Here is a 24,971-nt window from a genome sequence, read left to right on the forward strand (position 1 = left end):
TCTTATAAGGCACCAAGGCACAAAGCTGCCCTGTTTACGGCGGTTCTAATCCCGCTTGAATGTGAAGTTCGTTTCTGCGCCTGTCTGGAAAGCAGCGGACTACTGTCGCCATTCGACGAATCAGCTGCATCAAATCTGCTCCCTGTCAAAAGTGCTTGAGATCGTGGGATATCCATTTTGAGAGGTCTATCTATTTGATGTGATTTGTAAACTTGTTTTTGAATTCATTGTGTTAGGTGAAATGATAATATGAATTGTGAAATATATTTAGGCGAGAAAGATTTTGCAGGGTTCTGATGATGGAAAGAAAAAGTTATTTTTGCGCGCTGTTATACTTGCTTGTCAATTATGGCTTCAGATAATAAGGACAAGCCTGATTCTGAAGAGGTTATGTTGATGTATGTGTGGAGTCGCGGCTAGTGGCTTACACCGCTTTTAAGTACTTCAATCTAGAATGAATTACTGTACTCTAAAGCACTAATTTTAACAAAGACGATGCACGAGGAGATTTACGGCGCAAGTAACGCGACGTTCTTTTAGAGTTGTTAGTGATTTATTTTTTCAGCTTCCTATTTAAATCAGACGTAGTGTGCGTTCCAATGGATATCTAAGCATTAATACTTCCTTGTATAGTATCGTTTAGCCATGGAAGAGCGTTAAGCGGTACGTGTTGCATGCGTGACCTTGCTGTAGTTAGGGCTATGTTTAATTTGCCATTCTCTTTACCAATTTACTTGAATACTAAGGTCGCGCTTTTTATGATGTAATATTCGGGATGGGATAAGGTTATTTCGCTGCAAATGCTTGGAAGAGTATAGGAGCGATGGAGTAGCCAGCTAAGCGAACGTCCCTCACGCGTCTCTTTCTTCTTCAACGAGGTAACTGCGCAACGTAACTATTACCTCGGTGGCAGAAGAAGCTCGTCGTCATGAAAGTGAGTCTTGCTGACAGCGGCAGCCCTTGAAGCGAGCCACATGGAATACTTCGGTCTTGATGTAGCGGCGACCGTACGCGGTAACTTTGGCGATGACGGAGTTAACGTCTTTCAACCAGCTCACAACGAGAAAGGGCCAGAGTACGTGAACAAAAACTTCTGCTACAAACCTTGCTTATGAAACGGCGTGCAAAATTAAACGCAGACTTGTGGACCATGGTGTTCTTCATAGCGATTTTTCGAGCGAAATTCAGAGGTCAATGTGCGGAAGCGAGCCTGACTGCGAGCGTTTTCAGCACAATATGCCATCTGGGATATCGAAAGGTCATCCTGAGACTAGAAGGAGAATATGGCGTCTAGAAAAGCGCTAAGCATCCTGCCCTAGAGCAATCAAAAAGCAGAATTCTCTTGACTTCATGCTTCGCAGTGTTGTAGTTGTCGATAATGAATTGCACCTCGGGCTTCGAGTTGCGGTGGTACGATGCGCCATACTTTGACAGCATAAAGGTGAGGGTGTGAATTTTGCGCTTAGTGCAACTATTTGTTTTCACGTTGTTAAGCGTGGTGTGGCGGTAGGCGCAGCTGTACAGCCGAAGGAATTCTCCTACGACGTAAGCAGTGTACTGCGGTCCGTGCACGATTGCTAATTGCGTCATGTAAGCACCTGGAAGCAGAAAAATAAAACACTGCATTATCCACAACACATCACTTGCCTTTGCTGAAAGGAGCGCTGCTCTTTCCACTCATGTCAAATTGTCGGCAGAAGCTATAACCCAGTAATATCCGTCCGAAAGTTTCGGAAAGAAGCCAAGCAGGTCAACGCATACTTCTCAGATGCCGAAGGCGATCACTGAACCGGCTAGATGGGGCCTGCAGAAAGAGTGGTGCTGCACTCTAGGCTGGACAAGCAATCGGCTTCGTTGTGGTGACGACCACTTTTGTAGTCGGAATCTTCCAGGCGCAATGCACAACACGCGAGGCGTCCAGACGGATCGCTTAGTGTGACGAGCATGCTCATAGGACTATAATCGGCATAACCGTAAAGGGCGTCCCTACAGGTATGGTCGGAACAACTTCACAGCGAACACATAGCTAGGCGCTCCAGTGAAGTTTTTGATTAGTTGCTGTTTGACTTCATTAATATACCGCTGGTATATGCAATAACGTGCTCGGCATCTCTATTCCTCAGGGCGAGCACTGCCACCAGGCCGGCGCCACTGGAGTCGCTGTAAATCTCAGTGGCAGCGCCAGGGCGGAAGTTGCTCAAAACCGGTGCCGAGTTCATTGACGATTTTAGCCGTTTGACCGACGACTCGCACTCAGGCGTAAACACTTACTGGGAGACCATGTGCAGAAGAGAAATGTGGAGCGTGCAAGGTGCGCATAAAGAGGAATAAAACGGCAGAAATATGAGGAGTCCGAGGAAACAGTGAAGACCTTTAGCATAAATCGTTTTTCAAAATGTCTAGCTGCAGTAAACCAGTGTACCGCGTCAGATTGCGTCTTTATCTATGAGGAATCTCAAAAAGAGTTTGATAAAATTTCAATTAAGGCCATCCGTGATGACGTAGTAAAGAGCAATGCCAGGTATTTTTAATTGTGTTCTTTAAAAGTTTGGCCAACAATAACAACGTAATTCAAATAGCACATGCGGATATTTCATGTTCATCCGCGGGAGACTGTATCTATAAATCGCTCGAACGTCGCTGCCGCATTACGCAAGCCGAACGGCGTTCCGCTGATCTCGAAGAGTTCGTCGAGGGTCTCGAAATCGGCCTTCTGCGAGCCGAACAGCTGCATGGATATTAGCATATTCGTAAACCGGAGATCAACAACGAAGAGTGTGATGCCCTGTGAAGACAATCGAAAGCATTATCAACACGCGGTGAGGGGTTCAGCTGGGAAGGTAGCCAAAGGAACGTCACTCGCGTGTCCTAAACCTGTTCCTTCTCCAACGTGGTCACCGCGTGGCGTGATATTATCATCAGTATTGATTAGGTCGCAAAAATAACACAACTTTTGGCAAATAAGCGAGTCATATAGGTAATTAAGAGCAAAATTGTACTAAGAATTGAATCCTTTTCGCCATGCGAAAGTACTTAAATAAATTGTTAGTTGTAGCCAATAGCCGAAGCATTTGATTTATTTGAGTGAGTTAAAATTGTTACGCAAGTGATATAATATACGTGGGAGAAATCTAAAACGAACTATAAAAAACGATTCTGAAAAATTATCAAATATGTAGGCTTCTCTGCTGATAATTTTAATCGACGTAAGGATGAAAATAATTGGGTTTTACTTGAACATGATTTGCGGAAGACTTTCTTTGCAGAACAAGAGTAATTACTCGCGAGAACATTAGCAAGACTGGGGAATGTGATATGCTCAAATAGCTGGCAACAGGCACAGTTTGCAAGCAAGCGGTGATAGTTAGCCGGAGAGTTCTCATGCGCGAACATTACTTGGCTCATTGTGCCAATATCTCGCCCAATATCCATGCCCAAGGAGTCAGTTATGCGCCTTTCCTTTCCTGAAAATCACAGAAGTCTAAACCTTACGATGGTTTTGGAATAGCATCCTCAATTTGTAGATTGACCCCACCGCGTACGCACAACGCGATTGAGGTGTCCACTGATCCTGTGATCCATTTAACTTGCTCTCGTATTTACAAATCATAACAATTTCTGGGGTGTCCCATATATATTTTCCCACACTACTGAAGTGGAACGATCATTACGTTTTATTTTGTTTACGAAGTGTGCTTGAGTCACCGCTTCCTTGTCGCTCTGAAAAATGTTTTGATGCAGTTCGTCTTGACAGCTATGTTGAAAACTGGCGAACTGCTGGGCTAATGCGAGTGAATGTTTTGCGTTCCCTGAGCTGTGGGCTACAGACAGGGCAGACATTATGAGCACTGCATGCAACAGCTGGGACAGGGACAGCGCTCTTTGTTTGGTCATAAGGTTACTGTCCAAACACGGTTTTTGTTTTAATGTCGGCGTGACTCCATTTCGAGACCCTTTGTTCGGTTTGGAAAGGAGTGATTACCTTCAAGAGAAAGCAGACTGCAAACGCCATTGAAATAGACTTCTGCGTTAAAAAACCTCGTATTTCGGCACGGTTCATCTCCGAGAAAGAAAGTTGTCTGGTCGAGCTTTCCAGCATTCGCAAAAAGTAGGACTCACGACGTCAGTTTGGCGTTTCAAAGCAAACGAATTCCACTTATGGCAAGTTTTTAAAGAGTCCAGTAAAGATAATGCGGTTTAGAAGCCTTGCGATCGCCTCAGTTTTAATTGTATACTTAGCTGGTGTCGCTGAACAAGCGTTTTTAGTCGTTCCGAATGTCTACGAACATGGTAAGCCAAATCAATTTTTGTAGCATTATTACGACTTATTTGCCTCAAAAACAGCGTCATATGCTTTGTAGCGAAAGAAGCTGTGATAATTCATTTATTCTGGCCCTGTTCTACATCCTTCGGTTATTGAAATGTCCCGGGTACTCGTTGTTGACTATAAACATAAAGTTGTAAAAAGGAAGAAACCTGTCCTCTAGTGCAGTGGCATTTATAAAAGTGAGTGCGCTAGAAGACTGCTTACTCCATTTTCAATTCCATATAGGGGTATTCGCGTTAAAAAGTAGAGCCTGATTGCCGAGCTGGGATTCCGCAATTCATATTTCGCGTCAATCATAGGGTCATGACGACAAACTGAAGTTCGCCTTCGTCGAAAGACTTTCTCGGCGTTCTAAGGAAAAGATGTCACTTTAATAGAGAACAAAGATTTTATACGATTGAAAAGGTGAAAAAATGAAATATTTATATTTTAAAAGGAAACTGCGGTGCCTGAACATATTTTGGTCGCGAATCACTGAGGCAACGCTACGCTGCCAATCACATATCAACGCTGATCATAGAGCCCCCCCCCTCCCCCGGCATTAATGCCATAGATTTCAGTCAATTGGCGGAAAAAGTTTTGATGCGATTTTCTCGGTACCAAATGCGTCTCATGCTGCCGGTAAAGATCAGCAATTGCCAGAAAGAGCGAGAGTATTGATTTATTCTGAAAACAAACAAGTCCCTTCAATTCGTGTTGTCACAGCTGAATGTAAAGGTTATTGCAAAGTCGAGAGCGCGCAGATAAGTCCTTAAGAAAATTATGCCTGTTTTTGAGAAGTGATGTACAATTCTTTATCCATGCGTCCTACTGATGGTCAAGTGTATGTATATCTCCATTAGATGTAGAACCCTATGCCGTTGATGCACGGTATTCCGTAACCTGAGGATTGCATTTTGGTCTCCGCTCAGCGATGGTACTGGTACAGCTCCAGCCGTAGAAGTGCTAGAACACTTAGACTAGACTTTTTTAGAGAATACGATTTGGCATTACTCTGGAGCGAACAACAGCTTCCGTCGGCCGCTGATAAAGAACAAAGCAGAGGGTAGACGCGAATAGCTTGTTCTCGTGAACGGTTTATTATTCATCCCTCGGAGTCTATTCATAAACATTCCTCCGATAATTTTTTCTCAGTTCGCGTCGGTAGTATGATAGCATAATGTTAGCGCTTGTAGTATGACAAAGATTTTAATGTCTGTCGTTAACGAATATTCATACCATGTCACTATACAGAATAAGCTTCCCAAAAGTGTAAGCCAGGAAACTCGGCATCTCGAATGCATATCAGAGGTTGCTTTCAAAACTAATACAAGCATTAACGATCTGCCCGCGTTATACTACGCGATTACAGCGACATTGTACGCTCACTGCGTCTTCGACCCGACACCCTCGCTAGAGTTAGAGCTGCTGCATATGTCGGGTTCCTATAGACCTCTAGCACGACGACCATCCAATATGTCCTAGCGGTCTCAAAAGAAAACTATGATTGTACCTATTATAATAAAGCTATGATGCCACACAACTCGTCCTGAAATAGAACATGCATTTTTAATTGAGCGGAACATGCGCTCACCAAGAGCTTTAAAATGAATCTTCTAGTAACTGCGAACTGGTGAGTGGAGTAGCCCGTGAATTCACCAAAGAAGCTTTTGACGGGCCCTTGCTCTTGAACCCATCAATAAAACCGCGATTGTTTCGCCAATATGTTAACCTCGTTCTTGACGAGGAACATCTTCCTTTCTTTCAGTGAGCGGGCGTTTCTCAACGAAAATTGCCCCAACTATGGTGTTGCGAAGCTTTAGTCTAGTGTAAGAGCAGGAAAGATTAGAGAAGCGTGCAATAAAAACTTTACGGTTTTGATGACTGTAAAATCTATAGCCACACCCGAATATCCCATCTAACATCATCAACTGATATATAAGTTGTATCACATTTGTTTCACTTTGCTGCAAATTGTTTGGTTCTTTTATTGCAAGGAAAGTGCACCTACAAAGACAGGAAGTCGTGGCCTGGCCAAAGCTATTCCGATGACAAGGGATGCATACGCTGGAGGTGCTTGAAGAAGAACGCAACTTACGGCGAATTGTACGGCGTCACGTCAGTATCCTTCCAACGTTTTCTTTCTCGCTGCGTTTCTCACTATTCCTGGGTCTAAAGGGGCCCTGAAAGAAATTAATATTTAAATCGATAACGTCTTTTGCGTTAAAAGTTTTTGCGCAGAAATCTTTAAATGTGCCTTTTGGTGCTTGATTGATAGGACCAAGGCGACAGAAGAGGAGAATACCGGAGTCCTTCAATATAGTGAAGTGCTCCAGTAATACGAAGAGCTCTGACAACTCAGAAGACATAATTGTTTTTGTCTCTTTTCCTGCCCTGCGTCTAATGGCAATAAGAGAATCGTCTATAAATCGCGAGGCATTCGGAACCATATTCATCAGTGACAAAGTTTAAATAATATAGGGGGCAAAATTGAAGAGTACCTGAAACAATCTGTTACTGGTGTATCATCAGTTTAGTGCAAAATGCGGTACGCAAGAAAATGTGACAAGCGTAGAGCACTCCAGGGAAACAGTAGATGGGATGTATTACGAGGACAGTGAACGGCTATAATAGTTCCAACGGTTTTATGTGCGAATGCGGTACTGTGCTTGAAATACAATATTACGAAAACACTATATATTACTTAGATACCGGTAGGCAGATTAGCTCCTGGTTCTCATGGAAAGGCAACAAACCTAACTGTTCCAGGCCATATGGGCTGGTAGCCCTCTGAGGCGCGGCAAAACCAGATCAAAATATTGTTTGAAGAGAGAATTGGATGAAACTAGACGAGTTCCCATGGTACTCGGGTATTTGCACCGCTAAAAATATTGACACGTGGTGGAGTAGAGACTAATGTTACTGGATGATGGTAATAGTTTCAGTCTAATCACGCAAGCGTAGTTTTAATAAAGAGTGCTATGGCTAATGTGTTCTATTGCGTTTCGTAACGCATAATCAAAGTATCTGCCATGCGCCGAACGCAATGTTGCTAATGAGATAAGTCTCCACAGGTTATTACTCGAAAGGCGATGCTCCCAAAGTGAATGTTTAACGAAAAGAGGTACATGGCTTGCAATAGTGTAAAATAAAAATACTAAAGAAAAAATCGCAAAATGGCGGTGGGGTAAAGAAACGAGCGAATTCAGCCCATCAAATTGACATACTAAAAAGAGCAGGTGTGCGTTTAGACATCTTGCAGGTAGAAACACTTTATAAGTAAACTTTCAGCACGCAGCCAGCGTGATTCCGGTGGAAAATTTTGTACGCCAGAAAAGACTTCAGCTACAGCGACCTAGAATTTTAGCTCATTAGGTTAATACTAGATGATCAAACATCGCATGTTTTTCGTGTTCCTCTTGATTCATTCGCTATCACGATTTTGACGCTATGCAGACCTATAGCAAGCAAGGCACATACAAAGTATCCCAGGAAATTTTACCTAGGGTTTAAAAATATGACGAGGAACTCTAATACGGCGTGACCAAATGCATATCGCTGGCTATTGTGTGTCGCAAGCCACATTATTTCTTGTATTATGCTTAATTTCATATTTAGCCGAATTAAGTTATCAACATCGCAGGCGGAGAATTTTTGTAGAAAATGCCTACTAGAACGCTGTAGAATTGTCTACTAAATGTTTGATTGAACATATACTAACCTTCCATTCATTGCTTATTATGTTTTTCCGCTCACTGCAGATATCCGTAAACTGCAAGAAAAAATTCAGGGGGGCATCTTGTTGACCTAAAGTGCGCTGAGGCGAAAGCCTTTAGCTCGCTGTTGCTACTTGCGTCACTGATGTATGGTTAAGATGTTAAGTACACAATTTTTTGTGAATCGTAAATGCTGGAGACACTGGAGGGAGACAAGGGAGGCATCTGCCTGATTCGACACCTTTCCGGAAACACTCTCCAGCGTCCTAGACAAGGAGGACTGCATATGCGCTAGCAGGAAATAGAGCAGTCGTTAGCACGCTCGGCTGCGGAATGGAAGGATGGTGGTTCGAATTCAATCATGCACATAGACTTTTTCTTATCGAGTTGAAGAGCGTAACGGACGGATAGACGGTATGACGTCACTTCCGTTATCGTGACTCCGGTAGCGATGTAACAGACGGACAGGATTTCGACCAGGAGTATGAGCCATTAAAGGCTTTCGCCTTAGTACCACGTGAAATTGCGCGCCACGATTGCAGTGCTCTCAAACGTTCAGCGTAGAAACAAACAGATCATTCAGCTGGGTGCGCAGCCGCATAAAACTCGACAGGGCAGCGACAGAGGCGCTGGCTTTGCAATTTACACTAGCGGTTCCTTAACTCGCAGCAGCAGTTCATGATAGGGATAAGCAGACGCAGCGCTTATCGCTTGCGCTGGCGTAAATCGTTTAGCCAGCGCTTGCACCGTCACCTTTTAAGTGGCAGCGCATCCGGCTGAATGATCTGTACACTTGTACGCGAAGGTTTCAGAGCACTGCAATCATGGTGCACAAGCGGGCACGTTACGTGGCCACCGTTCCGGAGGTTTCGAGATGATCTTAGTGTATACGGAAACAAAGGCTGTTGTTTGACATGGCAGACACGAACAATTAAACGAAATTATAAGTTTCGTACTAAGTGCTCGTAACGTCACTCGCCTGCTTTTAGTGCAGAAGTGCAGCAAATTCTTGGCACTGGACTCTGTCAACATTACAGGCACGCGCGCTAGAGCCCTTGAAGGAAATTTGAGGATGCGTGCGACGGACTGCAGCTGTGTGCACACGTAGGATAATGTTCTTCAGTATTCAGCAATACTGATGAACACCTGGCGTGGTGAATAAGCACCTGTGTCGCTCTCCTGGACGAGCCGTCATTGTTCGTCACGCATTTATTCTGCACTTTATGGCCTAAACAGAATAACTCATCTCGAGTTAGTTGGGTGCTCATCACAAGAGAGAACGGCGCAAACTTCCCAAGAACACAGGAAGGGTAGACGAGACACTGCGCTGTGTCTCCCCTTACAAAAATTTCTTTAGACAGTCTATAGCCTCTCCATAGACTACCGTCTATGAAATCTATAGACTCTCTATAGACAAATCATTGAGAACAGACTATAGGCAATATAAATCCTAAAGACAGTCTATAGACAACCTATAGATTTATGGCCGTACACTTTTGGCGGACTTTTGTCTATAGAAAGTTTATAGACTAAGAAGAGACAAAAGGAAATATCCACAAGAAGGCAAAATAGTCTATAAGAAGTCTATGGACTCTCTCTAGACCGTTTTTTAAGGGTCGTCTTCCCTTTCTGTGTCCTCGTGAAGTTGGCGCGCTTTTCCTTTGGGGCGGAAGCGGAATGAAAAGGAAGGATATTATGCACGTACAGATATTTGCTGACGCAGCATAACTTCACGTGGATGACTTCAATGCCTAGTCAGCCTACTCTGGCAAAACGACAAATATTTGTTCATATGATAATGCACCTCTGAGGACACTATTATGCACACATCTCCATATCCTCCTCGCAGTTGCCGCATAGAAAATACCACCGGAAGTATTTCATAACCGGGATAAGCGCGTTGCCCTAGTGTTTATCGGTAATGCAGACAGTTCCTGCATTATCGAATAAATTCACAAGGTAAAATCATTTATATGATGCCTTACCCTTTCTGCAAGCGCTTAAAATTTAGTAGCTGTCAGCCAGGCTGAAATGGAAATGGTTGCGCCGACTGCAAGAAAGGCCATGTCAAGGAAAACTGTCTGTTTTAGACTAGTGCTGCTCCCTTTCTCGAAAACAGTTTATCTCGATCAACGAATCTGGATTTTTACCGCAGGTGCGGAACCATTCGTGCCAAACCACCGTGCAAAGTCGTGGAGGGAACGCAGGGAAAATTTCCGGCTTGCTGCCCGAGTGTGGAATGTGAAAAAAGGAAGAAAAGCTAACCACAGTTCTTTGCCAAATAAAAGATATTTCCATCAAAAATAAACTGCATAGTACGTTGGTATCTTGGGGCATTACCGTGGAGATAAGGAACAGTTACTCTAGGCTTCCTTACTAGAAGTTAACGGTACCATGCGGCGGGGGCAATCTTGCAAGTATACAACAAACTAGTTCACTTAAGCTCACTATATCTTTAAAGTCGTGTCTTTAAGATGTAGTAGCACCTTTAAGTACATTCCGAGCTATTTAGTTTAATCAAAACATGCCTTACAGCGATCGTATATATTGCAAAAAATACAAAATTATCTTAAATTCTTTGTCTCCTCTACGGTAATCGGCACGTACTTTTAAACAGTGTGACGCTCTTAATATATCGTAGCCTATTTAATCTTCGCCCTAATTATTGTGGCTTGGTCTGGGGTTCTAAATCTCAGGCAAGCTGAAACAAGATATATATAATATAATGAATTTTCTGTGTTTTCTTGAAAACTTCCCGCGGTCTTACCACACCGCTCAACTTTTCCGGAAGAGTCGCATAATTCCTACACCAAAAATGCTTTCTTATCGTCTATGCCAAGGTCCTAAATAAGAATTGTCTAATTACATTCCTTTTTATTAAAGACTACGGGAATTAAAAAAAAAATGTACTCCATTATAGGTAACAAGAAGCAGGAATCAATGGGAAATAAAAAACTCTCAAACTCCGCATGGTCTAGACACGTCAGAAAATAGGCTGCCACGAAACTTAATCTACTACAAGAACAAAATATTTTTCTAGAGTATGTTTCATACAAATGTTTAGCGGAACTGTTTCTCTAGCGCACATAACATTTCTTGACCCTATCGCTTGCTTTTGTCGTTTTTTTTCTTAAGGGCAATTTTTTCCAACGTTTGCTACTAGTTTTGCGTTTTCTGTTTTTCTCACCCGTCCTTCGATCCAAAAGATGTTTACGTCTGGCAGTGCTGTAATTGTAATTTTTTGTAATTTCTCACGATGGAGTTTAACCGTCAATTGCTATTTTATGCTCACTCATGTTGCCTTTCTTTTGTTTTTTTCTCATTGTAATGATCAGTTGTTCTTGACCTCCTGTGCTATAGCAAAATGCAGTGGTTCCAGGCCATCGTCAAGCTGTCAACAGACCGACATGATAGTCAAATTATTATTATTATTATTATTATTATTTTATATTATTATTATTATTATTATTATTATTATTATTATTATTATTATTATTATTATTATTATTATTATTATTATTATTAATATATCACATTAGAAAGATGGTAGGTACACCCGGCGCCAAAAATTTGTGCGGAACGCGAGTTCTAAAAACGTACGCTTTGTGGGAACCATTGCATGTACCCTGAATACCGAGAGCACCGCAGTGACTCAGTGGTAAACTTAATTCAAGAACACAATCCCTCTGCCAACGCAAAGGAGCAGTGCGCCTCTTACAATAGTCCCACATTGCAGCAGGTGGAAGCGGGCTTAGCCAGCGATGTCTTGGTGGACCAGCTCCTCTTTATAGACCGAGCTGTCTTTATAGACAGCGGCTGTCTCCGTGGACTAGAACTATGCTGTCGGCAGTTACCCATACTTTTCCGATTGAGAACCCAACCTGGGAAAATTCAGTTTCTTCTCTTAAAACGACCGGTTAAGCCCTTGGAAAACCTGTACCAGCAGCAATACAAGACAGGAATCAAGTCCCAGAGACTGTTGCAATTGAACGCGATGTTTATGGATTTCAAGAAAGCATGTCATCTCATTTGTCAAAGAATATAAAACAGGAACTTCTTCCTTTTTGTTAATCGAGCTATAACTTCTGTGAGTTACGAATGCAGCTAGCGTGCCATAGCGACGACAGGACTAGAAGAAGCGCATTGTGTGCCTTTCGTCATTAGCAATGGTTCACTCTTTCGTGATACATTAGTGAACCAAATATTGCAAAAGAAATTTTTACATGGCAGCGTGTAAAGCTCATTCGGTCGTAAAGCCATCAGCATAGTAGTAGTAGGCACCGCGTGCCGCAAATAATCCGGGGCTTCGTAAAGAAAACTCATCTGGTAATTTGGGGCTCTATTGCTTGTTGATTGATTGGTGCGTGATAGCTGATGGCGGGTTAATAAAATTATTGTAGTTAATTGATTAAATAAAGAAATGAAAAATTGGAAAAAGGGGCTCAAAGGAGCAGAATGCTCAGAATGGAAAAGACAATTCTTGTTGACAGTAGCTGACAAAATTAGTGTACGTAATTGACCAATTAATTGAAACAATTCGAAAAAAAGAAAAAAATTGTTTCAAAGGTGTTTTCAACAATCAACGCGTCGGGTCGAATGGGCGATGACGTTCCGTGGATTGCCTGGCAGCTGCAACACGCTGTCGCGTTCCCTCGCGAAGCTTAATCGTCCTCCAATTTTTTCGCACCATTCTGAACGCATGCCTGTTTTTCTTGCTTAAAATTTGGGCGGCTAATATTTTCCTATTTATCTGCGCCATTTTCCGGCTAACCCCCGCCCGCCTCCATCCTCGCTAGATTGCTTTTGCTTACTGCAGTGTACCACCAGACGCTTTTATCGGTTTGGTACATGATAATGATCACACTTGGATCCTATTCCGCAAAGGCCTCGGATACGTTTCTGTGCTTTATTTGAATGAACCATTCAATCCAAGTCGTTTGTGTAGGCGCCTTCTAAGTGCCGGCGAAAATCAGAAAAGTGACATTCCGCTGCAGCAGACGAAAGAAAACTGGCGTCTGGATCATGTGCACGAAAACAATTCTACAGTCATTGCCGCAACTACGGTTCAGAAAGCGTTCGAATTGTCTGGGTGTGGTATAGGAGCGGCCTATATATAGTGGCATTCGTTGAGGCCATTGCCTTGGAAGTGTTGTGCGCATGGCCTCTTGAAAGAGGGCCTGGAAGTCTTGTAGACAACCATGCAGCGGTTTTCTGGCCGAGGAAGGTGATCTTCCTGGCTTCCTCTGGTGGCGCATCGCGTCGCACAATGCGCTATAAGAAAGAGCTGCTTGCTCGTCAGGTGAAGGCCTGACGAGGAAAATGCCAGAAACTCAGAGTTGGGATGCACGTGTCCTGCCCTTAGGAAAGCGATGTAGGCAATCCTTAAAGCAAGCACGTGTTCCAGAATCTTCTCTTCGGTGACATTACTGTGGTCCAAATTTCTCTGTCTCCAGGTGTCGTTCTGCATCAAAGATATGAACAAAAAAAGAACAAAAATATGTGAAATCTAAAGGTAAAAATCAAAATATAGATGTCGGAATTGCATTACAGTGAACAAAAAGAAAAACCACCTGTCGCTGTATTCTTTTGGGTAGGTGATGCATAAATATAAGCAACGGGGTTTCATTTCATCTGGCATCTTGGAGGTAGTGTATTGCAAAGAACATGACCGCTTATAGATTTGCCCATTACTGTGAATTACCTCTCAAGTTCTACGCATGCGAGGACTGCTGTACTCCTAATCGAACGAGAAAACTTAGAGAATACTGCTTCTGGAAGAGAGCGTCTTGTGTGCGTAAACTACTTACAAATCTTTATCGCTTTCTAGACGACTACACATCATTCATATACCTTTAGGTCAGTTTTGTCAATTCGCATCGCCTTGCGGCCAGAAAAATGAGCTACCTTTCTACGTTTCATTTCTTTGCTGAGCGTTCTTCCGCTGCTTGTGCACGTCAAAATTTTTGTGCCGGATAGTGTTTAAGATCCGAATGCACACTAATTCATATCATTAGACAAGCATGCTTCGAGGCTGCTCAGCTGCTTGTAGCGAGAAAGAATACAGCAATAAGGGCTTTTTAATATTGAATTGAATTAAATAAAACGGTTTCCTTACATTTTGAGCATGTAAAATATTAGAACACATAATATCCAAATATTTGTAAAATTCATTGCAAGCAACACCCTTTTGTATTAAGCAGCATTGCGTCCACTGCCGTCTCTCGAAAATAAAATACCTTTTTAAAATTAGACATGCTTTTTTACAGCCATAAACTCGAGAGAAAAAAATTGGCAGTGGCTTAACTCGGCTATGCCAGGATATACTTAGCGAAAGCTAAGGCATAGATTGTTAGCCTTGGTTAATCTTGATTGCAAGTTGAGGTTACTCTGGTTGTCTGGCTAGTTGTCACGTTATTCGCCGCGCGGTTGGTCACGTGACCAGTCATTTGGTTGGTCACGTGATGCGGAGCGACCACAGTGGGTTTGCGAGCACGGCGAAACCGCGAGTTCGTGGCGAATGTAGCTTTCGCTACAAAATTGATCTCATTGCGATATATTTGTCCAAAGCATGCGAAATGTGTTTCATGTGAAACGTTTAGACAAACTTCAACCGTTTTGTATCTATGTTCACATTACTAAATGGATACGCGCTTATATAATTATCAGAACACGGTTTGCAGCAAACAGGCGAAGAACGGTAACCGATTTCACTGGTATCATCCGGGGAGCCGCAAAGGTCCGCTGTGGGTCCTATATTGTGCTTAATAAAGAGTATTAAAATTGCTAAATATTTCCGCCCTCTCGAAGCGGTGCAGTTACTTTCTGAAGCTTTCGTACGGTTTTCTCTCAAAAAACTGCAACGCCAGGTCCTGTCGAATGATTCATTGAAAGAGGTGCGTGATTGGCGTTCAAAGTGGGACATGCCAATCAGTGATAGTGTCAAACAAAAAGGCACCATTTGTTCACCCTAACAAAATATTTAGATTAAAACAAGTCAATTAGGTGAATAAAATAACTCGGTGTTACCATTTCTCATGACTCCAGCTCGACTAATCATCAAAAAAATATTTCAGAAGGAGCCCAACGAAAACTCGATATCCTGAGGCGAGAGCCAAAAGATGCACCTTAGGATATAGCATATAGGTCAATAGTATGACCGACTCTGAAATGTGCAACCATAATTTCGGATCCAAAATAAGAAATACCTCGTAGACAAACTTGAACGGGTTCAGAGTTTGGCTGTGGGATGTATACTTTCCTCTTACGAAAATATGTAGTCCATAAGAGAAGTCGTAAAACAACTTCTTTCAAGTGCAGAGTTACCAACATTGGATACGGGCAGAAATATTGCTCAGCCTAAATATTTTATCACCTCCATTACAATAGTTTCAGGTAACATTTCGGCTTGTATATGCGGCCACCCGGACGACTTGCATATCGTACAAATTCTACTTCCCAAGTGTTGACATCTGTCAATTTCAGTTTCTGCCTAAAAACTATAGAATTAATTAAGCTTAAGCGACTTGAATTTAAAAGAACTAGTCCACCGAAATTTCTTCAAATAAATTTGGAACCGCGTTGAATTGATTGGAGGTACCCTTCCCACCCTGTAAAAGCCCGAGACGGCTAGCAATATGTCGAAATAAATTAATGAATGAATAAATAAATAAATAAATAAATAAATAAATACCATTTCTTCCTTTTCTGCATCCCTGATTATTGTCAGAATATCGAGTTCATTGTAGCTGAATAGCGTAGGTGGCTAGTGTATAGATGGATAGTGTCATTTCTGTAGCTTGCCCGCAAAGCAACAGTTCGTGGAGCTCTAAATTTCGTCGCCTCTTTTTTCTGAAACACTCAAAAAGTCGACCAATGGCAACTTTAAGCAGATGCTGAAATGAAGCCACTTACTTCGTTACGGCGTGCTTCTACGCAATAAGTAGCTGAAGAGTCTGCTATATGAATACTGTCCCAGAAACGCTGCCAGATTTTGCCCTTTTCGGGGTGATTCCGGCGCATGTCCTCGACATTACGAGCGAGTGCTCGCGCGATGACCTGTCAGAGATAACGGAAAGTAAGCGGTTTAGCGTCCCGCACAGCTGTGCACAAATCTTTCAAACTAGCAGGCTCTCTACAAACTTCCTATGTCCACAGATAGCTTCGATATCATAAACAAGGAGAAAACATGGACACGTAGCAAGGAGTGTTAAGAAACGCAGAGATAGATGCAAACTGAAATTAATTCTTCTTTTTCTTCTCAAGCTAATCGCAGCAACCAATCACAGCACCTTGACTCCTGTAATTTTCTGCAGATTCATGTTGCTTGCTTCGTGAATGGTTTGCAGGATATCAAAATCTCTGTCGGCGTCCTGTGTCGCTAGACCGCTCGGGCGCTAATATGAAGTTCTGTTTATGTTCACCTAGATTATAGTGTACGAGCCTTTCAATAAACAACAACTAGCTCCGAACGTATATTCGCGATATGCTAAGCAGTAGACACACAAACACTTTCCGCACATCCAATGTGCTAGCTTACTCTGCAATATACTCCTAGTCAGTAACTAACGCGCCTCATCTCATAAAAATCATTGCATTATAGTTACTATCTGAGGCGACGTCGCACTCACTCAGAGGCCATTTGTGAACCACTGAGTAATTTTAAGCCGAAAGACTGCCCGATGAAGACAAAGTGCTGTTTAGGGCTTTTTCAAGAAACGAAGAGTGATGAATGATATGCACTTTCTCTTCACTTTTACAGCGGGTTGTCAACCGTATTGATAACAGTGAGCCCTACTAAGCTCCAGAGATGTGCTGCGGAACACAAATTGGAAGTGTCGCAGGGAAGCGTTGAGGAGGATTAGTGAATGCCGGGTTACATAAAGGCAACCGGAATTTGCGAGCGAAAATATCAGGTGTTGACCTAAGATGATCAGCAATGTTTAAAAATTGGCTTTTCAGTTAGATCAATGGTTTTCTTGGAATTGAATTGCCAGCAGTGTAGCTCTTAAGAAAACAACTGAGACGCACTAAAAAGTAATGTGGCTAAGAAATATTGAATACGAACCTTTTTATCTGATACTGTAAGTCTCCTTAATTCTTGAGAGGCTTATAGACTACCGGAAATATCTATATTGGGTTTTTGCAAATTAGAAAACGCAGTTACCCTCGGTGCTGCGGCCCAAGAAATTTTCGGTATTTTGATAAGTTAAGGGCGATTTAAGGGTTGTTTTACTTGCAAGCTTTTTGAAAGCGCATGTGTTTTGTCGCGATGTAGGTAAAATTTGTTGGCCCTCAAGGACAATGCTAACTGCTTTTCCAAATTCTGAATGCTGATAATGACAGTACTTAGGGTCGACTACACTCCTGCCAATAAATAAGTAGACCAACAGTAATAGTTAAAAAGCAAGGTACTTATTAATATATAACCATCCTGCTATTTAACACGTATTTGGAATATTCTTACGTGCTAAAGTGCTGACAATCCTATGGCGAAAAAGGCGCTGCTCTAACCTTAAAAGTATATTTTTTAAAACTTCCATACAATCTTAGCTGAAACATTCGGTAGAGCGGAGGGTTTGCAGCAGACACTACCTCCCGCTCTCTACACCACTTCAGTTCAAGTACCGTTAGTGACTTCGAGAGTGTAAAATAATTGTGGCCGGTAGATACGTGGCTTAGCAGGTGCCACTAATGTTAAATGAGAACGACGCACGTGATGATTTTCTCATACGAAACATGCAAGTTCGTATTCAGCTGAACAAACACGAACCAATTAAACCGCTTGGCATTCTGTTTTTTTTTGTACTAGAGGTTTCTGTCCCCTCTCCTGAAACGCAAATATCGTGCAGCTATTTGCATGAACAAAGTTAAGGATTCATGAGATTATATACTACCTGAGCTAATATTCACGACAGCTTTGTAGCAACGCACTCAAAAACAGTCGCCAGCAAGGTTACAATTCCTTGTCTGATTATTTAGAGGGACGGCATTTTGCATAGCATAATCTGCTGCAGAATATATGCGGAATATACGAACACTTTGGGATAAGAAGATTTAGTGATCTCCATATATAACGGCTCCTCAAAAATCCAACCTGCTCTAGAGATGGCACAAAGCACACATTCTAGCGGGTAGTGCATGCCATAAAGGCATTAAATAAACATTTAAACAAAATATGAGTTAAAATGGTTTTTATCATGTATAGGTATTTAATTCCAAGATATTACGTTTTCCTCATTTTATCTCGCATTGAACGACGCGTAAGGTTTTCTTGCATAGAAACCCTTTTTTTATGTACGTCTGTCTGTCTGTGCAGTAGTGAGGAGAGAACGCTAAAAAAATTTTATTGAGTACTACAAACCTGTCCCAACGCCGCGTAGTTGAAAGGAAGCAGGTTCGCTGAATCGTAAAAAGGAAGGCGGAAAATGGCCGCCGGCTCTTCCAGGTTTAAAGCTGATGCAATGGCCGGGAGTAACGCCTGCATTAGGGGTGGCAGGGCGTGCCACGCGCGCAGGTGACGAAGCAGAGAAAGCGGAAATGAGCTTCTCCTAACACCGCGGAGTTTTTCCGTGCCGTTCTCAACCTAAAAGAAGAGCAAAAATACCGTATATTAAAGCATTGTTTCACATAACGTGTCCAACGTACTCAAAAACTTCTAATCGCCAGACAACAAAGAGACCTTTCAGCTATCTCCTATTAGGGCAAATTAAACAGTACTTTGACGAGTAGAGGGCGTGGTAGTCACGTTGTGTTAAGCAGGATATGCAACAAAGTATTAAAAAAATACGGACCAATGTCAGGTTCAATGTGAGTGCCGTGAAAGAGATTCAGCAAAGACTGCGTCACCAGTTTTCAGCCTCTTACACAACCTTGCTGCAATTGATTGTACGCGGTACTCGTCACAAGGAGGCGAAATTTGCGTTGGGGTCTTGCATGTTCAGTGTACACCAAAGTGAAAAAAACAACAACAGTTGAGTGGAATGCAGGCGCACAGTTATTTACAGCCACTTCTAAAACTGTAAGCGATGGGCTGTCTAAGGTGAAACAGCAGCACACCTCTTTCCAGCGGTTTCTTTTCTTAAACGTGGTGGGAATAAGCTTTGGTCAAAAGCACAATTGAGAGGCTCTTGTGAAGTTGAAGCGCATTTTTCGTGGTATGCAATTTCTACCGCCTTCATATTCCCACCGATGAGCGACCGAAAGCAGCCATTAGAGGCTTTTAGAATAGCAGAGATGTACTAGCGCAGACACATGTCGATTTACCAGACGCTTACTGTGCACGCGCAGTGGCCATGCTTGGCTCCACCCATGCCACCAGGCGCGCACAGTAACATTGTGTACGTGCACGCTAATGCGCCTGCATTTTGCAAAAACACTCTATTAACTCTCTTAGCCCAGATGCGGTTATGCGCAAATTCTCGCCGGCGTGAAGGGCGCCAGCACTACACACGCACGGTTCAGTCTAATCAACAAAAAGTGCGTGCCTATCAGGAAGAAAGCTTCTACCTAGGTGGTGGTGATAATTTATTTTAAAATTGCAGAGAGGTTGCCTGGGGAGCAATACCTGGTGGGCCGCTCCCCTTACAGTACTAGATGGAGTCTCTTATTCAATGACACCATTGGTCTGGGCCGCCACTCGAGCTCGCTGAACTAGGCCATGTTGGGCCGATAGGTCCAGGCAGCTGAGCAGGGTCGCCTCCCAGTCCTCTCAAGTAGGGGAAGGGGCGGAAGAGAAGGATTGCGTTGGCATGCCCAGACCATGTGGAACGTGTCAGCCACCTCCCCACAGAAAGTACAGAGGCCAGAGAAAGAAGTGTCGAAATGTTTGAGCACTGCCGGCCACAGTAGAGTGTTAGAAGGTGCCCCCTTGTAGAGAATTGCAAAATTTTTCTTCATGAGTCATAAATACGTATTAGCTCGCCCCAGCCTGGAATTACTAACAGATAGAAAAATGTCAAGTAGGCACACGCAGCCGCAAAATATGCAACGGTTTCACTTTATCACCGTTGGCTTCTTTCCTCGGGTGACTTCAATATTGCGCTTTTCGGTGGTTACTTTGTGCACATGTTTCTAAGCTTGAGTGATATTTTATATTTTTTTGAAGGCACTCTTATGAAGGCTGTTACCGAATAATGCATTTGCAGTCTTTAAATTTCTGTGACCATTCGTGATCTTTTCGGGGGGGGGGGGGGGGCACAAACCAACTAACATGGTGATCTGCGCCAATACAATGCAATTCTTCTAGTTTAATTTCTAATTGTTAATTTGCTCGTGTTTAGATCTTTGCCTCGAGATGTAATACTACGTTAAGCTTAAAGCACGTCGCAGTTAAAGGACAACATTTCTTCACACTATGTCTATGTTAAGCTTAAAGCACGTCGCACTTAAAGCCCAGCATTTCTTCACACTATGCGAAATAACTCCTGCTCTTCTAATGCGTTACGATGCACGTAGGAGTAGGTTAGTCAGAGTTAACGGAATTAGGGACATTGTATCTTCCTTACAGATGATCCGAAAGAACCCATGGATTTACGAATGATGCTGCACTAAGTGCTCCCTCTGAAGCACACTGAACATTATGCCCGAAGTTATTACTATAACTTGGCAACAGATTGTGTGGAAAAGAACAATTAAAACAAAAGAAAAATGACACCAACCTTTTTCATACCTTCGAAGGCCGAAAAAAGCATTTCTGGGTGTGCAAAGATTGAGTTCGTGATCGATTCTTTTTTCCTAGTAGTGGTGTCACGTAGACTACTTGCGCTGCCGATTTTCTCTATGCTTTCATTGTTGTGCAGTCCGTTGAAGACGAAGCCCACAGCATTTTGGAATTCCGCCATAACATTCATAACATGCGCGATGGTCTCAATCGGCACGGCGCGCGTACCTGCAATAATATCTTGCATTACACGCATTGCATCATTAACAATATCGTCAGTAGCAAGCCAGGCTTACCTCGTCTCAAATACTACTCCAACTCTTAGCAAACTGGCATTCGCTCGAACCGGTCGTGACCTTCATAATGCTGCGAATCTTTGCAGCGTTTGATCATTCTTCAAATATCCCGCCACGCAACTTTATCGCTTTGTTTGCGGTGCAAGACGCGACTAGATTTATCTCGATTGATCGCAGCCAGGCAGAGCTGATTCTACCTTGTTCTGGAATGTTCTAGTAACTTTGCACGCTTTATCTCGAAAGTTCGCTATCATCTTTAAATTGAGCACGGCCGACAGCAGGGGGCATTTTCTCTTTGAAGACTGCCGAGCACGATTGTCGCTTCGCCGCCGCCGAGTGATTCGGTCCATGGTGGGCACAAGTCAGCCCAATAACAGTTTTCTTTCAGAAGAACTTGTGTCCGTCTTCATCGCTCCTTAGACTGCCGTCACCACTACGTGACAATATACTACCACGTCTCGGCTACTGAGTGTTCGCAATTCCACATGAAACAAGAACAAAAAGTATTCCGAAAATTTGTAATTTTCCATTACAGGAAAAACTGAAATATACTCTCAGAACAGAAGCGCTAAGACCATTCAACTGATTGCCGTAAAGGTTACCTTGCGGTACAAGGCAGCCGTTAATGGAGATGCGTGCCACGAACTCGTCGTACCGCGTCCGATGTTAATGTCCGGCTTGAGGTCAGCACGTCAAACCAAAAAAACAAAAAACACGCTCGGGGCACTAAAGAGGCCTGTGCTTTTCTCGGGTGCCCAAAAGCGGTGTGGTACTGATCTAAGGAAAACTCCAACGGGTATCATGAGGCCTTCAGCCCAGGTATCAAAGCTAAGATTTTTAAGTGCACTGCCGCGAAACTCAACAGAAAGCACACCGAATACAAAACCACGAAGTTAGGGCTACAAATGCCTACATAGAACGCAAGTTCAACATTATTCATACCTCTTGCCTTAACCCTTTCACGCAGTTTACTCTTATAATTCAGTATGAACCAACTATACTGACAAATGTTATTGCGAAGGAAAAAAGCTCCCAGATGACAGCCGGTGAGTAAAAATGGCGCTACGAGGTATATGAAGAATGACTTTAAGAAGAACAACTTGGCTTTGCATCTTCCGTTTCTGAGAGATTTTGGTTCACTGAAGACCTCAGTCATGAAATACTGGTCGCTGCCTCGCCGATGGCAAGGCGAGATGGTAGCATATTCCTTATCATAAATACGCAGAACAGGACTGCTGAAATTAGCAATGGCATTGGTGATGGCCGGCCAGCTTTTAATAAGTTTGAAGGATTTTTGAAACACAGTAGTGGCGATGGGAATATTGATGGACTTGCCTTCAAGGACGCTAAGAGCCATGAATCGGATGCCAGTTAGTTTTTCCAGGAGGCTACTGCACCTCTCTTTTGTAGTTGTCTGGAACAGGAAAAAGATTGAAAACAAATTCTGCTAAATAGGCCCCGGGTTCGAACCCGACCGCCGCGGCTTTGTTTTTATGGAGGAAAAACGCTAAGGCGCCCGTGTGCTGTGCGATGTCAGTGCACGTTAAAGATCCCCAGGTGGTCGAAATTATTCCGGAGCCCTCCACTACGGCACCTCTCTCATCCTTTCTTCTTTCACTCCCTCCTATATCCCTTCCCTTACGGCGCGGTTCAGGTGTCCAACGATATATGAGACAGATACTGCGCCATTTCCTTTCCCCAAAAAACCAATTAAAAAAGGCCTTTATTTGATTTTGGGCAGTGGACGATTTTTGGTAAGTTAAAAATAGGGCGGTCCGCAAACACATGCTCAAGTGATGGACATTTGCTAAATTGTTGATAATTTGAAACGAGTAGACACTTTCTCTACCGCTGAGAATGGCGAAAATAGGCGATTTTTGCCTAACGTTCCATTAAATACATTAATTGGTCAAAAAGCCCCTTTTTCGGACAGTGTGTCCTGTAACACTGTCTTACGTAAACAAACTTAAAACGAATAAAAAAACAAGCCTTAATGACGTGATTCGAATAAATTCCACTTAATAATAAAGGCTGCGTTATGAAAAAAAAATGTCGCTTCTTTTTAGGGCGAGCGCAGTAACGACGTTTGTCCATCAAATTTTCTAATTTGTCAAAATGGATACTTGGCTCAGACCAAAAAAAAAAAATTAGTAAGGATTCGGACCTGAGCACATTTGTATTTTCGTGCTATCTCTGACATGGCGGGGTCGTCAATGGTACCAGTTTTGAAGCACTCAACTACCCTTCAACTCGACTATCGAAAGTAAAAAAGAAATCTGCGCACATCCCTTATCAGCCAATCTTCAGTGTGTCAATATATCATTGTACAAATCATAGCAACAGTTGGGACATTAGGCAACCTGGCGCAAATCTTGCTTTTCATGTCGTGTCTCGATAAGAGTTTGTAAATAGCATCGAGGCCACTTGCCACATGTCCATGGCTGGCTTACGGATTGGTTGTTCTACACAGACCTTTATTTTATATTGTTGCTTTACCGCATGCAAGATTTTGCTCGGGGGCAAAATACCTCCAATAACACGAAATCAAAGACGTGGCTCTAAAAAGCTTCTGACCACCAACTCTTGCTCAGAGCTTGAAGGATTCCATGTCCGGTTGAGCGCAGCCACAACATCCGCCTTGGGGCCAACTAGGTGTCGAAGTACGTGCCAGGCTAACAAGCGCCGCATCCAAATCCTGTCTGCAGGCCTTGACATGTAGGCTAATAAGGCCAGCGCTCGGTGGTCTGCTTCCACCTCTTCGTTCAGAGGATGCTTGGTACCGAGATGCAAGGACATGAGCACTTTCCAGAGATCTGCATTTGAGAGAAGTCGGTAAAGCACTTTTCTTTGCCGATGTGAAATGCATTCCACGCTTATAAACAGCTGTTAACGCACTAATCGCACTAAAAACAAATTGTGACAGCTCTTTTTTGTAAGGGTGCCGCTTCCTCGTTAGGTTTACATAGCGTTAAAGGCGTGCAAATGTGCAGCAAAAACGGATTCTCGAAGAAGTCGCTGCGTGGGAAGATTAAAAGGGTCGGATTTGTGGGCCTAGGTGTCAAGTTCCGTCGGTTCGCTAGGATATATCGTTGCTGTCTTCAGCAAATTTATTCCGGTTCTCGCTTCGGCTGTTTTTGCTACTGTGATATAAAATGAGGAATATATAAATCTTGAATAACGGTGGTGATAAGAACGAAGTAAAAGGCTGTAGACATTACTATTTTGCATGTTTATAAAAGATCATTGTTACTAAAGGTTATAAAAAACATTGTTTCAGGAGTAATCTGATTTTTTGAAAGTGATAGATTGCCTATAGTAATTGCTGCGAATTTAGGAAAGCCTAGCGACACTAAAAGGAAATCATACTTCAAAATTTAGAAGAAATTTTGTGCACTGACGGATATTTAATTATTTCCGTGAAGCGTTCGAATGTGGCGATCATCACATACTTGAGCACAACCTTTGGCTATATTTTTCATGCAATCACATTCTTAATCTCTGGAAGTTTGTCTGGTAGAATTCATATGGCAGCTATATGTCAAAATCAATCCTTTTTCATGTAATATTGCCGTGTGTTGCCACAAAGTAGCGCTTTATAACTGAATAATTTGCGGTATCGTCAATGTTCACCAGTGAATCAAGTTTATTCTATGTGCCGAGATTTTGTGGCGCGACTTTCCTAACCGGACTCTAACGTTTTAGTCAGAAACTGCGGGTTCATGACTGGCATTGTCTGTGGCCATGACTAGCAGACCTAAAACAGACCTGACCGACACAAAATCCATCATCTTAGACGCCAAAAAAAAGCCTAATAATTCAATGGATTTCCATCATTGCCCTAATCAGCAAATCGTTGCAGCTTAGGAGCATAAAACATTTATTATCTTCCCTTAGTAGTAGTGTCAAGTATACTAGTTGGGCTGACGAATCTCCCTACGCATCGATTAATGTGCAGAGCGTTGGCCACAAAGGCAACTGTATTTTGGAACTCCGCC

At 42.8% G+C, this 24,971-nt stretch overlaps 1 protein-coding gene and 1 long non-coding RNA gene across 2 annotated transcripts; one reads left to right on the plus strand and one right to left on the minus strand.

Annotated features, from left to right (window-relative positions):
- Window positions 1-4,041: 4,041 nt before the first annotated feature.
- On the plus strand, window positions 4,042-10,318 carry LOC144100311 (uncharacterized). Its single transcript, XR_013307609.1, has 3 exons — window positions 4,042-4,290; window positions 6,304-6,424; window positions 10,178-10,318. It is a non-coding gene; the product is annotated as an uncharacterized LOC144100311 (long non-coding RNA).
- Window positions 10,319-12,937: 2,619 nt separating this feature from the next.
- Window positions 12,938-20,898, minus strand: LOC144100312 (uncharacterized). Its single transcript, XM_077633296.1, has 4 exons — window positions 20,679-20,898; window positions 18,383-18,604; window positions 15,934-16,077; window positions 12,938-13,483 (listed from the first exon to the last, which is right to left on the minus strand). The coding sequence occupies exons 1-4, from the start codon at window positions 20,868-20,870 to the stop codon at window positions 13,130-13,132; spliced, it is 912 nt and encodes a 303-aa protein (XP_077489422.1). The 5' UTR covers window positions 20,871-20,898; the 3' UTR covers window positions 12,938-13,129.
- Window positions 20,899-24,971: the final 4,073 nt, after the last annotated feature.

The sequence above is a fragment of the Amblyomma americanum genome, chromosome 8 (assembly GCF_052857255.1).
Source record: "Amblyomma americanum isolate KBUSLIRL-KWMA chromosome 8, ASM5285725v1, whole genome shotgun sequence".
NCBI lineage: Eukaryota > Metazoa > Arthropoda > Arachnida > Ixodida > Ixodidae > Amblyomma > Amblyomma americanum.